Raw genomic sequence first — 17,020 nt, 5'->3', positions numbered from 1 at the left:
AAGAAACGGGGAGGAAGGTGAAGAAGTTGAGATCAGACAGAGGTAGAGAGTTCACATCAACTGAATTCAAAAGTTACTGCAAAAGTCACGGAATCAAGAGGCAGAAACCCCCGCCACATACATCACAGCAAAATGGAGTAGCAGAATGTAAGATGCGCGTCATCTGCAAAATGGGCCGGAGTATGATGAAAGGGAAAGATTTGCCAAAGACTTTCTGGATTGAAGCATGTAACACTGCAGTTTACATTCTCAATCGTAGCTACACGAAGGCTGTGAACGGGATGACTCCACTGCAAGCCTTTTCTGGTAAGAAACCTTCAGCTGTACATTTCACAGTTTTTGGATGTGACTGTTTTGTGCATGTCCCTGATGCTACCAGGACCACATGGGAACCGAAGAGCCGGAAGTGTATTTTCTTGGGCTATAGTGAAGAGGTGAAGGGTTATCATCTCTATAACCCTGTTACCAAGAAGGTAATTGTAAGTCGTGATGTGGTCTTCTCAAAGCAGCCGCATCGATTGGAGGAGGATGCTTCCTTCCCAGACAACCAGGACCAGGATATCCATCCAATACCACCACCAATAGCAGACCGAACTCCCCCAACGGTGCTTGGGAGGATTCAAGACAAAGAAGATGAAGAAGAGCTTGTAGAACCACAATGGCAACGGCCATTCCCGAAGTGGGTAAAGCAGCTTTTGCATGGCAGAGAACCTCCAGCCATTGAGAAGGAACCATCAGAACACCGCTGGTCCAAGAGATTAGAGGAGCAAAGAAGGGCGCAGGAACACTTGGTCAACTATGCTTTGATGACAGAAGTGATCCGTGCTGATGAACCCGTGGATCGACCACCAAAACGCAAGGTAATCGAAACCAAGTGGGTGTACAAGACCAAGTACAAGTCCGATGGCATGTTGGATAAGTACAAGGCTCGACTCGTGGCAAAAGGATTTGCATAGGTACATGGTTTTGATTATCAAGATACTTTTGCTCCCACAGCTCGACTAACCACAATTTGCAGTGTTTTGGCTTTAGCTGCCCAGGGAAGTTGGCCCGTGTTTTAGATGGATGTGAAATCCGCCTTTCTGAATGGAGATCTCAAGGAGGAGGTATACGTGGAACAACCACCAGGTTTTGAGATCCCCGGTTCAGAAGGTAAAGTTTGCAAACTGAAGAAAACACTTTACGGGTTGAAACAGGCCCCATGAGCGTGGTACCAGCAAATTGGTGCCTACGTTCTGCAAAACGGGTTCAGGAGGAGCCCATCTGATGCAAATTTGTATATCTTCAAAGAAGGAGGCGAGTGTATGATCGTGGTCCTTTATGTGGATGACCTTGTCATAACAGGGAACCATGAAGAGAAGATCTCGCAGACAAAGCATTTGCTAGGAAGAGAGTTTGAAATGACAGACCTCGGACTGATGCATTTCTGTTTGGGGATTGAAGTTTGGCAGGAGCCGAAACAGATCTTCATTTCACAGCTGAAGTACGCTGGAGAGATACTGAAGGCATTTGGCATGGCTGAGTGCAAGACATTTGGTACCCCTATGGAGGTTGATGCGAAGCTCTCAAACAAGGATTCATCACCACTGGTGGACGAAGCGAAGTACAGAAGGCTTGTGGGCAGCTTGATTTACCTGTGCAACACACAGCCGAACATCGGTTTTGCGACTGGTGTACTAAGCAGGTTTTCCAATAAGCCCCAGGAGAACCATTGGAGGGCAGGGATGCGGGTGCTGAAATACATCAAAGGCACACTTGATTATGGCATCACCTATACCAAGGGCAACATCTTGACCGGATTCTATGACTCGGATTGGGCAAGAGACGTGGATAGTACGAGATCAGTGACAGGGTATTGTTTCTCACTTGGATCTGGAGTTGTGTCATGGGTCAGCAAGAAGCAACCCATAGTTGCTCTTTCTTCTACCGAGGCCGAGTACAAATCTGCATGCTTTGCTTCTTGCAAGGCAGTGTGGTTGAGGAGGATTTTGGGGGACATGGGTGTAGTGCAGAACAAGCCTGCAGAACAAGCCTACGCAGTTATCATGTGACAATCAGAGTTGCATGGCGATTGCAAAGAACCTGGTGTTTCACGCTCACACAAAACACATTGAGATTCAATATCACTTTGTATGCGAGCTCATCATGGATGGAGAGGTCGACTTGGTGTACTATCTGACTATAGAGAATGTTGCGGACATCTTCACGAAGGCTCTTGGAAGAGACTTGCTGGAGAGGCATCTTCATCGACTTGGCATTGGGCCGAAAAAGTAAGTTCACTTGCAGGTGGACATTGAGGGGGGGTGTTAGATATCAATGCTCCACTCTCGTGTAACTACGCGGGAACCAGCTAACTCTACTTGTAAGCCCCCCATATGAGGAGAAGGCATTTGAGTAGCTCGGTTATTCGGTAGGTCCTGGTTTGGACACCAGATGGGGGCCATGTGTGGCCTGATGGCCAGATGGCTTTAGATAAAGTTCGCACACCGCCAACTAGGCTACATGCAAGTGCGGGAAGGCATCCCTTGATTGACCGCACTGAGGGTTAGACGGAGCATTTCTCGGGGCAACCCACTCTCAGGTTGCGGGGCCCGTTTGGAGCCTCAAATGATCCCGGATGGCTCTGGGCCGCTATAAGCGAGTTGCTTTGTTTTGCGCACCAGTTCTATCATATGGTCGATGGCCTATTTCGGGACCGACCCCCAGTCGACCGTTTTGGGCGGACAAGGTCGGTCACCCAATTGAGCCTAACCGACTATGACCGGTGGCTATATAAGAGCAAGCCCGTGAAGCCCATTTTATCACTGGCTACAGCAACCCTGATTCCTTAGCATCCAACCTCCGTCTTCTACTGTTTCCAGCATGCCATCGAAGCTTCTTTCACAAGAGCACACGGTTGGGAGGCAGCGCCATCTATTGTATCAGTTCTACAGTAATTAAATTTTTGATTCTCCATACTATCTTGTTTTCTCTCTTGCGTACGAGATCCTGCTATATGTTGAGCACAGACGTTGTATTATTTTCTTACAATATTATCCTATTTATTACAACATATTGTTAGATATCAATGCTCCACTCTCGTGTAACTACACGGGAACTAGCTAACTCTACTTGTAAGCCCCCCATATGAGGAGAAGGCATTTGAGTAGCTCGGTTATCCGGTAGGTCCTGGTTTGGACACCAGATGGGGGCCATGTGTGGCCTGATGGCTGGACGGCTTCAGATAGAGTTGGCACACCGCCAACTAGGCTACATGCAAGTGCGGGAAGGCATCCCTTGACTGACCGCACTGAGGGTAGACGGAGCATTTCCCAGGGTAGCCCACTCTCGAGTTACGGGCCCGTTTAGAGCCTCAGAGCATCCCGGATTGGCTCTTGGCCAAACGGTGACCGGAGGTCAGTTGCTTTGTTTTGCGCACCGGTTCTATCGTATGATCGGTGGCCTATTTCAGGACGACCCCCAGTCGACCATTTTGGGCGAACTGGGTCGGTCATCCAATTAAGCCTAATCGACTACAACTGGTGGCTATATAAGAGCAAGCTCGTGAAGCCCATTTCATCACTGGCTACAGCAACTTTGATTCCTTAGCATCCAGCCTCCGTCTTCTACTGTTTCCAGCATGCCATCAAAGCTTCTTTCACAGGAGTGCACGGTTAGGAGGCAACACCATCTATTGTATCAGTTCTACAGTAATCAAATTTTTTATTCTCCTTTTTATTCTCCATACTATCTTGTTTTCTCTCTTGCGTACAAGATCCTGTCATCTGTTGAGCACAGACATTGTATTATTTTTCTTACACATATTACATCAAACTTTATCAAGTAGATACATTGTATGCTATAACTACAATCATTGGAACTAAATAATTTCTAAGTCTAAGATTGCAAATTATAGGTAGATATTGTTTATGAATGCTAGGTTTTGAAATAACTTTCTTCATGTATAATATACATCTGACCATCTCTTCAAACATGTCAAATACTCAGTTGAAGGAATCACATTAAATTTGAAGTGAAAAAGAAATAATTGGTAAGTTGAACACAATGCATTGACTCGAATGATAAAACCAACATGATTTTAAGATTCCTATTAAAATCACTCAAACTACATATCTTTGATTCATAGAAGCCATCAAATTTCAACATCAAAATCATTATCATCTCTTACAATACGCTAAAATTAAATGATAAATCTCTAGATCATTAGAAGGAAAGTGAACATCAATAAAATAAGATTCAAACAACTACAAAAAAAGCTTAAAAACTAGATTACATTGCTAGTTTGGATAGGCTCCAATATTGGAATATTACAAAATACTAAATTGAAACTATGGTTAATCACCTATGGTAATTACTAAAACATGTTGTAGTACTCTAAGAGTCCAAAATTCAACTAGCTTTCAAACTAACTATAGCATCAAGTTTGCAACAAATTTTGTAATAACATCTTGTCAATAATTTATCATTTCATATGCTACACATGCATACTTCATCTTTAAAATGTCACAAATTTATCATTATAATATAACATGCAGCAATAAATGTCACTTTAACCAACCTTAGAAATGCAAATACAACAAAGAAGTAAGCATGTTTCAAAAAATTATGTTGCAAATACTAGAAGAGCCACATAATATAAAAGAAATGATAATCTAACTGAACAAGGTAATTATAAGAGGATTGATCCATTGCAAATAACAAATGGAAATTACAATGATAAGCATTTGAACACATAAGAAGATTTTTGTTTGCAAATGAGCTTCAAGGATGGTTTCACAAGCAATTCAACCAAAATAAGTTGTTACTAAATCATGAAATAATAGAGCATGTAAATTATTAACATTTTACATTTTCAAAGGCAATTTAAATAGGTCTCCCCAAGTTTGGAAAAACATGTTAGTTCTTGTGGAGGGGGGAGAGGGAGGGGTGAAAATGAAGAGGGCAAGGCATGATTAATAAAGAAGAGTTTCGCTTAAATAATAAAGAAGAGGTAGGGGCATTAAAGAGGGAGGGACGTGAGATTCGAGAGGGGGCATTAAAGATGAAAGGATATCCCAAATGGGCAGGGGGATGAGGGACCATTTATAATATCATTATAACAAAGGTGGCACATGCTATTACTCTATAGCTTAGTGGTAGGGCTCACGTGTGGGGAAAACAAGTTTCTTGGGTTAGAATATTTTCTTGGACCTTTGTGAAAGCCCCTCTTAGTCATAGGATAACCTAATGATTAGCCAATGCATAAAATAAATTAAGCCATAGAAAAAAGTAGGTGAATTAGCCTCCATGCACCAAAAACAATTAGATGATTAGGGCTTGGGGCCATTAGGAGCTACATTAGAAGTTAAACTTAGAACTTGTTGCAAAATGTTAATGGGCTATAATTTTTGAGCAAAAAATGTGATCCAAGGTCTAGTCTGTGTGTCATGAAACACCAAATCTAACTATCAAGAATAATAAGTATCTTAAGCATGGAAACATAAACTATTTTTGAAAATAAAAAAAATTGGAAAACAACATTATTGAGTTGAAGGCATCTTCCCTTTTTGTGCCATCAAATATGAAACAATATAGTGATAGCAACAATGTTTGCAAGGTAAAGTTTCGAGAGAAGGTTATGGTTCGGAGCTCGCTAAGCTTCATTGATCTCCCTCGGGATGCCCACCGATAAGAGGCATTAGGCTAATGCAAAGCACTCACAGTCGTCAACAGAAATCGCGGCCTATAAGGTTCAGAAAACTAGCGAAGCTGAAGAACAAACTTGAGACATATCAACCTCGTTTGTAGACAGTAAAGAATGGACCGGATGGAACGCATGCAGTTGAGCTTCTATGCCTCGAGCACAATCTCCAATGCATCAAACTTAGGGAGAAGGAAAACTTTTAGTTAGGTGAAGGAGACTCAAGAGAGTGCTCTGCCTTCAAGTGGATATCCAACCTAAAACCTTCTGTCAGGAATACATTCGTTTGCTTGACTGTGGGGTGTTTATGCTCTTTCTAGGTAGGATACCAACAACAAAGGAAGAGTTTTCTAAGTGGTTTCTCTTAGCATACTAAGGGAAAGCCACCCTAGTGGGCTTTCACTTTGTTGGAAGAGGTTTTTACCAGGCGACGACATTGTCTGCGGGGGAACGAGAATGGCTTGTCTCAAGTTCGATGGGATATAGGGGCAACATGGTCTATGCCATCCCCTGGAGCACCTCCTCACTCTAGAGGATATTATTCAGCATGAATGTCCAGTGTGGATCCATTTCTTGGGCCTTAATGAGCTTCTGCTACCCGAACTTAGCACTATTGCTACGGTTCTTGGAAAGGTGCTCTATATGCCACTTGTTTAATCGAAGAGGGCCTATCCAAAAGTTTGAATCTTGTGGGACAGAAGGAAAGATGTTCCAGAGGCTTTGGACCTTGTTTTGCCAAATGGGTAGAACTTGTTTGTTGAGGTGCGCTTTGGCATTTTCCCCAATGCTTGTTACTGCTGCAAGGGAATGCCCCAATAGAAGTGGAGGAGAAAGGGGTGAAACAAAAAGATTGCAAGGTACAATGCACATGCCCCCACACAACTCACAACAATGGCACATTAACAAGTTATACGAGCTAAGGGGATACCCGAGTTATCTTCGCATTTTCAGCCACCTTCTTGGATTTTCTATGCTTTGCACGGTGTATTGATATCTGAGTCCTTGTACTCATGTATGGTACTTTCATTTTATAGAAGTCTTTTTTTGGGGGGAAAAACAAAACACTAGTAGAACATGGGAAAACCAAGAAGCTACAGAGAGTGCACAAGTGAGGGTGGGCAATACTGCCTAGTATGTTGGGAAGGGAACAACTTACACGAATGGTCCACTACGAGGGCCACATTTGCTTGAGATGAGGAGTGATTCGTCAGGATTTGAACGAGGAAGGGCAAACGAGCTAGAGAGTAGTCAGTACTATAGTACTCCTAGCAAACCTTATAACTAGAATTGCGGTAGGCAGCCCTTTCGTCATGGAGCACATAACTACTAACTCAAAAATTGAGCCTCAATTATTATTTTAGCATTGTGTTGAAGAATGAATGGATGGTTACCTTTTGCTTACGACAGAAGGGGATGAAGAACTGGCCCAAAAGAGACTTCTAACTCCACTCTTGTTTAGAGTTCCAACTTTTTGAGCTCATAGAAGAATCCAGATCATGGATTGGCACGGCTGGTCTCAGACATAAGGCCAAACAAATCAAGCAAATCCTGCAATCCAATAGGAGCCCGCCCAAGGGAAATTCTCTACCGTGATATCGTGCCAGAATCGACAGAGTGAAGTAAGCTAGGGTAAAGGGGCTAGTGAAGAGGCAGGTGCCTTTAAAATGTCATCAACCCCCCAATAGGGAGGCAGGTGCCACCCGATGCTCTTCATAGAAAAAGATGATGTGTCAAGCCCTCCTTTCACCATTTTTTAGACACACAGTGCCTTAGTACTGGCCCTCACCTGACCTAAGCACTGGCACTCATAGATTTCTATCTTCCACAAAATTTTTGAAAAGTTTGAAACTAAAAATTAGCTCCCTATTATGACCCAATGATAGCGATAGCTTCAAATCTGAATTCTGATTTTAGGAAGGCCATTTCTGCCATGGATTAGTGCTAAAAAGTTAGCCCTCCATAGTACCGGCCCCCTTACCTTAGCACCTCTAATTTTGCGTAAAGCAATGTTACACCATTGGATCTTTTTAGAATCGACAAATGGCTCAAGGAGGGCTCAAAGACCCAAAACGTGCAATTGTGCTCAAGGAGGGAATTTTGAAAATTTTCAAACTGGTACAAATCGACCAACGTTGTACTGGGTTTAGGGTTTTGGTAGCACTGAGGACAAGGAAACAACCACCACTTGGGTGACCCTGAATGAATTCATCCAGAATCGGATCTCCTCTTGGACTTGAGCTGCTTACCGATCGATCATGGCTTTCTGGGGTTCGTATTTCTCTTCTTTTTCCTCCTTCGGATGTTGTTCCTCATCTAGAAAAGTTTCCAGGGCGTCTCAGAGGCGTGTTAGGTTTTGGGAACAGGTCACACAGCGCGTATACCTTCTGATGAGCCATTTTATGGAATACAGAATGGAAAATTTTCTTCCTTGCCTTTTGTTTGAGAAAAGGAGAGTCAGCTATTTTGTTGCTTTCATTTTGTGCTTATCCGGATAAAATTGCTGTCTGACGACTGAATTCCAGGCGTTCAAGTGAAGCCAAAGAAACCGTTTAAGCTACGCTTTGATGAGTTCGAAGGTGCTCAACTTCGTCTTACCCAGGTTATAAGATGATTCATTCTCGGATTATCTTTTTTTATTTTTGCAAAAAAGAGACTTCTATTACTCTCAGTTTATCTGTGTTTTCCATCCAGATGTTTTTTTCTCGAAAGTAATAATTTTTAGTGCGTTTTGCAGGCCACTTTGGGAAGTAAACTCACAGACGAAAGAACTATCGTTAAGTGCAAGGTTGGCGACAGGCCTGCTGTTTTTTTGTGCTCCTTGCTTCCAGGAGTCGTGGAAACATGCTCCTTGGATCTTCATTTCAGCGAAGATGTCATCTTTTCTGTGAAAGGTTCAACTAGCGTGCATTTGGTCGGTTACTACGAGGGAGGAGACAATGAGGACAATGAAGAAGATGACGAGAATGAGGATTCTGATGACGGGGTGGAGTATGAGGGTGAAGATGATTGGTATCCTTCTGAAATCGAAAGTTGATGTTGTTTACGCTTTAGCTGAAGTGAGTGTTTTTCAGTCTGTATTTAAATGCTAGCATGAAAACCTTATATTCAATAGTATCAATAGACCTTGAAAACAAAAAATATAGCAGAGATGTTGGTTCCTGAGCTCTACCTAGGATGGAGGATTATTATGGTTTGAATGATAGTGAGGATGATGAGTTCGATTATGAGGATAAAGATACAAGCGATGAGGAGCAACCTGTTATGGTTCCTAATCCAGGAGGTGTGTATTTAATGAAAATTCAGCGTTTCCTTTTTACTTTTTTGGGGACGGGAGGGGGGAGAGCCTTCAATGGAGGACTCTCTGTTTGTAATATTACGCCCATCTCCCTGGTCTTTTATGGCCTGTAAGACGTGTGTGTGTATGTGTGTTTGTATGTATCTTATGCTTGGATTCATTGTAACCATGTTTTCTGCAGTAAGAATTGAGGAAGTTACCGATGAGGAACCCTCAAAGCCAAAGCTAATAAACAGCGGGCCAAAGAATATAGAGCCCAGCAATAATAGAAGTATTGTAGCTGTGAAAAGACTTGAGAAGAAACCAAAGCTACAGGGCGCCAATGTTCAGAGAGTCTTGATTGAGGATAATGGTGATACCGCTGAAAACAAGCAGATTCTAAAGGAGGGGAAGAATCTGCAAAATCTCAATAGCATGACCTTCAGGGATAAAGATTTGCAGAACAATAGTAGTGAGGATGAGGATGGGTTTAAAAGGAAACCTGAGGAAATTCATCAGGAACAGGCATCTAAAAGAAAGTATGGAGTTAGATGTTGATGTCACTTTGGGCAATTAGTCATTTCTCATCTGTTTTCTTCATTATAGATCTTTTCATGGTTTTCCTATTTTTGCTGGCAGGTCCCCTGAAATGCCATCATCAGAGCCAATTGGTGCGCAAGACAACCAAGAGACACCCTCGAGGGCTGAGATGCCTAAAAAGGCCAAGAAAAAGAAGAAGGCAAAAAAGACTCCGGAACAGGCCTTGAACCAAGCGGATGGATCAGTGATGACTCCCTCTACACAGAGTGCCAATGAAATAGGTGGGAAGGTGGAAGAGCATGACAGGCAGGCAGGTAATGGAGGAGAGAAACCTTATGGAAAAAAGGGGACTGTCAGGAAGTATCCGAATGGGTTTGAAGTTGAGAATGTAGCAATGGGAAAGCCTGATGGGAAGCAAGCAAAGCCAGGGAAGAGGGTGGGTTTGCACTTGGCTGGCAACTTTATTCCTGTACAATTTGAAGTAGTTTGCCTGCAGTTTATGTTCTTTTTAATGTTAGTGTTACATTGGTACTCTTCTTTGCTTACATCGGTACAGGTGGGAATGATATACATTGGTAAATTGAAGGCCAATGGGAAAGTTTTTGACTCCAACGTTGGTAGAAAACCTTTTGAATTTAGATTGGGTGAGTGAGGTTTTTTTGTGTTGCTTAACCATGGTACTTGCAGATCAGCGGTCCTCAAGGTCTTAATTCTTATTGTGTTGAATGTTGGTGCAGGTGTTGGTGAAGTAATTAAAGGCTGGGATATTGGCGTAAATGGTAAGGTCCCTTATAAGTATGTTGTATATTGAAAGTTTGATGATTGCAATGCAGAAATGCTATTTGTCTATACTTGTAATGAGTCTGGTGGGTGCAGAAACAAGGCTTGGTCCTCTGTAGTCTTTTGCAAAGTTTTGTTGTGAATGCTTTTTGTTTGGTGACACAGAACATTGTTCCAGGGTTGTTGGGACATGTAAGGCAGACATGCTTTATAAAGGGGTGTTTTAATTGTCTAAAATATTGTCATCAGTGCCCAAGAGACTCTGCGGGCACTGATGACGACATAAGTGTTGCTTTGCTTGCTAAGTATGTCTTCCTTTTGTTTTCCATAAAAGTTTTCGTTTACCTCTTTTTCTTCTCTTTTATATTTTCTTTTATTTTTTCTTTTATTTTCTGTGTAGATTTTTGATCTTTAGAACAACAGAAAATCTAAATTTGTATGATTGGACTTATTCTAGTCTTACAAAGGTATATATATAAATACAGATTATATGATAAAAAAAGCATATAAATAAACATGCTTAATATACAAAGTACACTACATGCACATACTACATACTAAAGTTTCAAACTGAGAATTGAAAATCATCCTAAATTTCAAGAGCAAATACTGAAGATGCATTTCTCATTCAATATTCGTTAGCACACTTGTATGGTGTAGAGCACAGATGACAGAGCCCTAAGAGCTAAAACCTGCACTCAAGGATTAGACTAGGCTCCTTCGTTGTAGACGTTGTTCTAGAGGACATGCCTGCATTATCCTGATATTGACTAAGAGCTGTGACTGCAGCTACTCCCTGTACACTGAAGAAACATTGGCATCTTGTCAGGAAATAGAGAGCCACTTGCTGTAACTAACTCACCGCAGCGAAAGATGTATCCCAGGGTTCACACAGTTGCAGCTAATCATACTCCGTCTCTTTAAAATCGTATAGTCTTCACAAGCAGTTGTAGCTTGAATGAAGAGAATGTGGATGACTTTTCAATTGGCCTTCTCCTTTAATGCTAGCCTTTGTCACAGCTGAGTCTGCCCTTCACCTCCAGAGTGCCGACAGAAACTCAGTCTGAAGACCTTTGTATAAAGGGATGCTCAAGTATGAGTGGGGGTGTGTGGATTTGTATGCGTGAGAGCATATGTTTATTCTATGGTGCTGATGCCGTCAGTGGGGATGTCATAGTAGCTAGTTCCTAGGGGCTTACACATGATGGAGTTTATGGTTTTCAACCTTAATGAGTGACTTCATGAGATTGAAACTGCACACTGTGTTGTGTTTTTAGAGGATGAGTTTGGGCATGTTCCTGGATTCATCTAGATATATATACTCTGTCTCTTGTCACACAAGTGAATGAGAGAATAAACATACATAGATAGAGCATCCAAAATTGGCAAACCGTGAAACAAAATAGTGTGCTCACTCTAGCACCATCTAGCAGCTTCTGTGCTGCCTGGGCTGGAGGATCCTCCAGATGCTGCCTTCTACCTGCCTAAACTCCTCCATCATATGTCAGGCTGTGTGATCACAACGAGCTGGCAGTCTCACCCCATGGGATAACTCTCCTTGCAGCTCTTATTCCTGCTGAAGATTGCTGCCTGCCAGGACCCTCCCAATGGGGCCCTTGTATAGGGCTTGGAAGTCCCACAGACTGACTGTGTACATCTGCCAACCAGCCTAGGACTGGGCGGAACCAAAACAGCCGACTGTCAGGTCTATACAGCTGCCTGTGCCGCCGACTGACATGTGTTGCCTACTCTAAAGGAGAGATTTCCGGTGATCCTCAGCCCTGACCTGTCCATATTCAAGAACATTTGACGGAAGCCTTTGTAAAAGCAGCAGTGGATATGTTTAGGCTGAATGTTGAAATGACAGCCCACAAGCACGAAATGGCGGACTTAAAGGTGGCATGCAGCACTACGGATTCCATATGTATAGACAGGTCGTGGCTCAAATAACTAAAGGGGGCATTTAGGGCTTGCATGCTTATGACATGTGTCATGTCTTATGTGTGTTACTTGTAAGCCATTCGTCTCTAAATAACTTGATTAAATTTAAGACAGCGATAACGTTGCATTCCCTACATCATGAGACGAGCCACCTCTTTGAAATTCTCTTCAATGTCAAGATTCCGGATGGTCTACCTATTTGAAATGCGCTTTCTTCTTTGTCTTGACCCTTGAGATTCTGTTTGAATGCATCTATACAGGAAGACATTGAATTTCACACTCGATGGTATTGAATTTCACACTCGATGGTATCTCATCACTCTGAAGAATCTTGTGTGAGCACTAAAAGTAGCGAGTGCTCCTTTACTGAGCTTTGTACATGTTTTTTGGGTATTTCTGCAGGGATGAGAGTTGGAGACAAGAGACGATTGGCGATACCCCCTGCCATGGGGTATTTTAATGCATTTATTTGGCTCATTTATTTGGTTTTTCTCTTTTCCCTGGAGCTCATTTGTGAGCATGCACTGAAGTCTCTTCTCCCCTTGATATTGCAGGTATGGTCAGAAAGGGGTTCCTGGAATACCTCCAAATTCATGGCTTGTCTTTGATGTGGAGTTGGTATATGTAAAATAAAAGTGCTTTTGTACAGCGGGCGTGGTTCTTATTATTGTGATGAAGCTCAGATCACTTGAGTCTTTGGTGGAATGACGAGCTTTGTACAATTTTTGGGACTTAATTTTGCAGCAAGTTTAGTTGTGCAGACTTATTTCGCAATGAAGTGCATGTCATGTCATAGGTACTGTTAGTGGTGTAGAACGGAATTAGTGCTGATACGAAACGCATCCAATATATCTTGCGTTAAAGAGGCAGTCCCATGCATTTAGTAACGGATGTTTGGCATGGCATGAACTATGTGATGTGGCCGGCTTTGCAAAGTTTTGATGTAATATTAACATGATTGGAGGCATTTTGCAATAGAAGCTGTTTGATTCACTAGGTTGTCGAGCACAAGTGCAAAATTTTCTCTTTTTTACCTTTTCTTTGGTGAAAAGATTTTTCTTTTATAGTCACAATCCCAAAGCAAGATGTGCTCAAGTACATCAAGAGAAGATGTCAAGATATGACAAATATACATCATGATTAAAAGTCCTTGTTTGCAAGCAATAAAAAAAAAATTGTTGGAGTATAAGGGGAAAACACTCACATGCACAGGCATACTCATACATGCATGTTGAGAGACCAAGGTCTCACATGCACAAGCATACGCATACATGCATGTTGAGAGACCAAGGTTTCTCAACATTGATTAAAAGTCCTTGTTTGTAAGTAATAAAAAAAAGATTGTTGCAAAGAGTTCTTGAAGAAAGAGTATAGGGGGAAAACATGCACACGCACACGCATACGTGCATGTTGAGAGGCCAAGGTTCCTCTTCTTGCATGCCACTAAGAGTCTTAGGTGCTCCTAAGCGGATTGGGTCTAGTAGTGCTTTGTGCCAATTGCTTTGTAAATGTAGACTTGGCAATTAGTGTTGAAAATTGTCTTCGCAAGTTACTCTAAAATGTAGATTGCTATATAATATGATACATGGAGTAATTTTATTGAATGGGTAATCTATTGATACTACTCTTCATGTATAGAGTAATCTTATTATATGGTTCATGATTGACATGAAAAAGAGTAATGATAGGTAAGATCACTCCATAGTGTTATAGTAAGTGTACTAGTATTGTATTATATAGATTGCTAGATTGGCATGCTATATGTTGACATGATTGACACAAAGAACAATGGTAGATTTGCTATATAATAAGATACATGCCTTATCCTTGCTAGCATGATGTGAAGAAGAGTAATGTTTCCATTGACTAGCTTAGTATGAATGGAAACTTTTGATGTACATAGGGTTTCTTGATTGACTAATTGGGGTAGAAGCCTTGGCAAAATGTTTCCACAAGGAAACCTCAATAGTACCTAACCCACCTTGCTTTACATAAAATCTCTTATGCCAAGCAAAGAATGGAAAGCTTGGCCTCCAAACATCATTGTGTTTTCATCATGCCTTTTCTCTTATTTCCTTAATTGCTTCTAAAACTTTGGATTAGTTTACTACACCTAATATCCTATCTCCTTTAACATAAGCATGCCACATACTACATACTCTAACCAACTTGCATCCAATGCTCTAACCAACTTGCCTCCATTGCTTTATCCACTAAAGCATATTGCCCATTGCTATTCAAAGCTTGCTCAAGTACTTACACCTAACTTGTCATCTACCTATGCATTTGTCTTTGTAATGTTAAAATTTGCTTGAACCCTAGCTAGCTTTTTTTCCAACCTCTAATTTTATATGCAACTAACTTGTTTTAACAAACGTAATACACCTCTTGACACCCCTTTAACCTAAGAGGGCCTCAAAAGTAATCAAAATATGAAAAAAAAAGTTAAAAAATGAGAGGATGTGTATGTAGTTGTGAGAAGTTGTTTGGGCTTGACTTGTACTTGCATGCATACCCTTCTTTTTTAGACTTTTTTGAGAAAAATAACACTTGCAACTAACTCTCTAATCTATTTCATCCTAGTAACCAATAGTGTTGGAATCTAGTCAATCAAAGTATGGACAAGTATCGTAGACACACTTCCATAGGTTTGAAACGTAGGTGGGGCTCCATGCTTCATTGGCAATGTTTGAAGATGATGCTTACTCTAGGCTTGGGACTTGGTCTTGAAGATCATCTACTAGGATGCTCCATGAGCAGCCTTGAGGTCATGATAAATCTTGGTTAACTGAGGGCTTTACTTGGCACCAATCGTGGATGTGGATGACAATGGTTGAAGTAGGAAGATTTCCCTTGGAGCTCTGTTGGACAAAGTAAGAAGTGTGTTGTGACCTTCCATTGAAGTGGGAACCTTGAACAATAGAGGAGGAAGGTGGAGATGATGAGTGCACCTCCTACAAGATTACAATCCTCCTTTCATTGGCTCGAAATGCTTCCTCTTAAGAAAACTCGATGCAACTTGTCTTCTTGATGAAAATGACTAGCTATCGAAGGTGGAGTAGTTGGGTGATTCAACTACGTAGGCCTAACTAGAATTTCTCAGCAGGAGGTTGCCCCAACAACGTAACGATGGGCTCTTCATGTTGGCCATAGCACTGCCCTTGATGAACTCCTTATCTCCGTGAGGCTTGGGTGCTACTGTGGGCCAATGGTTTGAAGTGCATGACTTACTTGGATCGATGCTGCTCGATGTTGGAGATGGTGCTGAGAGATGGGCGACGAAGTTGCGGATGTTAGCAAAACATCCTCAAACGCACCACCTTGCACAGATACACAATCTTGAAATGCCTTTGCTAAAGCTTGAAGCATTGACAAAGCGGTGGTTCTTATAACTTGCTGGGGACTTGTGATTGAAGCGGATGCCCAATTCGGGTTTGGCACTCGAGCTTGAAAAACATCCACTAGAACGTGCCATGATCACACTTGGTCTAGCAGATGACAATAGAAGCTTGGCCAACTGAGGCCTTCACTAGACACTAAGTCTGGATGAAGATGGAGCTAATATAGGATAACGATTTGATGTTTTGGATGGGACTAGGATGGGTATCTATTTGCCATCATAGATCAACTCGTCTAGAATGTGTTTGGGATGGGAATAGCCACTTTTTCTCCCATCCTTGACCCTATCCAAGAGCCAACATGGGATCCTCATTGTTTAGAGATTAAGAAGCATAGGATGATGCCATGTGTCGTCCTCCCCATTTGAAATGACGAGTAGCCAGACCTGTCTATGACGAGTTAGGGACCTAGTCCATTGTTGCTTACCTCTCCGTCTCCACAGAAATGATCGTTTGCCTTTCCTGACTCCAAGGACTCGTGTGCACTCATTTCTTCTCATAGCTTCAGCTAACCTCTGATGTGTAGACTCGGACCATCCAATCATCTCGGCCCATGATTTCGAATCACATCCTTGAGTATGATTTTCCCTTGTAAGCTTTCCAAAAGCCACCAATTATTATTACATGTGGGTGTGAGTTCACAGCATCCATCATAGCAACTCTCATAAATTCCGCACCAACCGTTCCTCTATCATGTGACTTGAGCTTCCAATTTGTAAGCCTCCTATGTAAGTTCCCCTTAGCTCATCATATGGTTTCTAGCTCTTGGGGGCTCCCCTTGTGTTCGTGGATTGTATCCTCGACTCATAAAGGCACATAATAAACTGTGCAAGAGAGACTAAAAACTCTGCTGTGCAGCAAGGAGTTGTCCAAGAAATAAGTGCTCAAGGGGAGTATGTCGCCCCTGACATTGAAAAATGGGAAATTCCTATTAATTAGTAGTGGAGAAAAGAAGAGGGGTGAAAAGGAAGAGGGCAAGGCAAGGCCATGATTAAACTAAGGGATAAAGGGGGAGGGGAGGAGTTTTAATTGAAGAATAATGAAGGGTAGGGGGCATTTAAAGAGGAAGCTCTGTGAGATTGGGGAGGGGGGAGAGGGACCAATTATGAAGGGGGCACTAAAGAGAAAGGGACATGCAAAAGGGGGAGGGGGAGGAGGGACCATTTATAATATTATAGTTATCTTTAGAGTAGCTATACTACTCTATAACTTAGAGCTCATGTGTGTGAAGCACAAGATTATGGGTTCAAATCCCTTTTTGAATTTCACATATAACGTGCACCCCTCTTAGACGTAGGCTTAAAAGATGAACCTACACATAAACTAAAATAATCCATGCACAAACATAGGTTAATTAGCCTCCATGGGCCAAAACAAATACAAAATTACTAGGGATAAAATAAAGTT

General features: G+C 41.9%; 1 protein-coding gene across 2 annotated transcripts; it reads left to right on the top strand.

The window, feature by feature from the left end:
• The first annotated feature begins 7,654 nt into the window (after window positions 1-7,654).
• Window positions 7,655-13,215, top strand: FKBP53 (FK506 BINDING PROTEIN 53). 2 transcript variants are annotated; one of them, XM_087393510.1, is made up of 10 exons: window positions 7,655-7,948; window positions 8,203-8,279; window positions 8,415-8,689; window positions 8,854-8,960; window positions 9,157-9,493; window positions 9,594-9,930; window positions 10,051-10,138; window positions 10,232-10,273; window positions 12,618-12,666; window positions 12,770-13,215. In XM_087393510.1, the coding sequence occupies exons 1-10, from the start codon at window positions 7,936-7,938 to the stop codon at window positions 12,846-12,848; spliced, it is 1,404 nt and encodes a 467-aa protein (XP_087249636.1). In that variant the 5' UTR covers window positions 7,655-7,935; the 3' UTR covers window positions 12,849-13,215. The 2 variants fall into 2 exon arrangements, 1 of the variants encoding a protein (XP_087249636.1); XR_015543109.1 differs by lacking the exon at window positions 10,051-10,138.
• Window positions 13,216-17,020: the final 3,805 nt, after the last annotated feature.

The sequence above is a fragment of the Dipteris shenzhenensis genome, chromosome 22 (genome assembly GCF_047967505.1).
Source record: "Dipteris shenzhenensis isolate YYH24624 ecotype China chromosome 22, Dip_SZ_1.0, whole genome shotgun sequence".
Taxonomy (NCBI): Eukaryota; Viridiplantae; Streptophyta; class Polypodiopsida; order Gleicheniales; family Dipteridaceae; genus Dipteris; species Dipteris shenzhenensis.
This window is presented reverse-complemented; position numbering and strand designations above follow the sequence as displayed.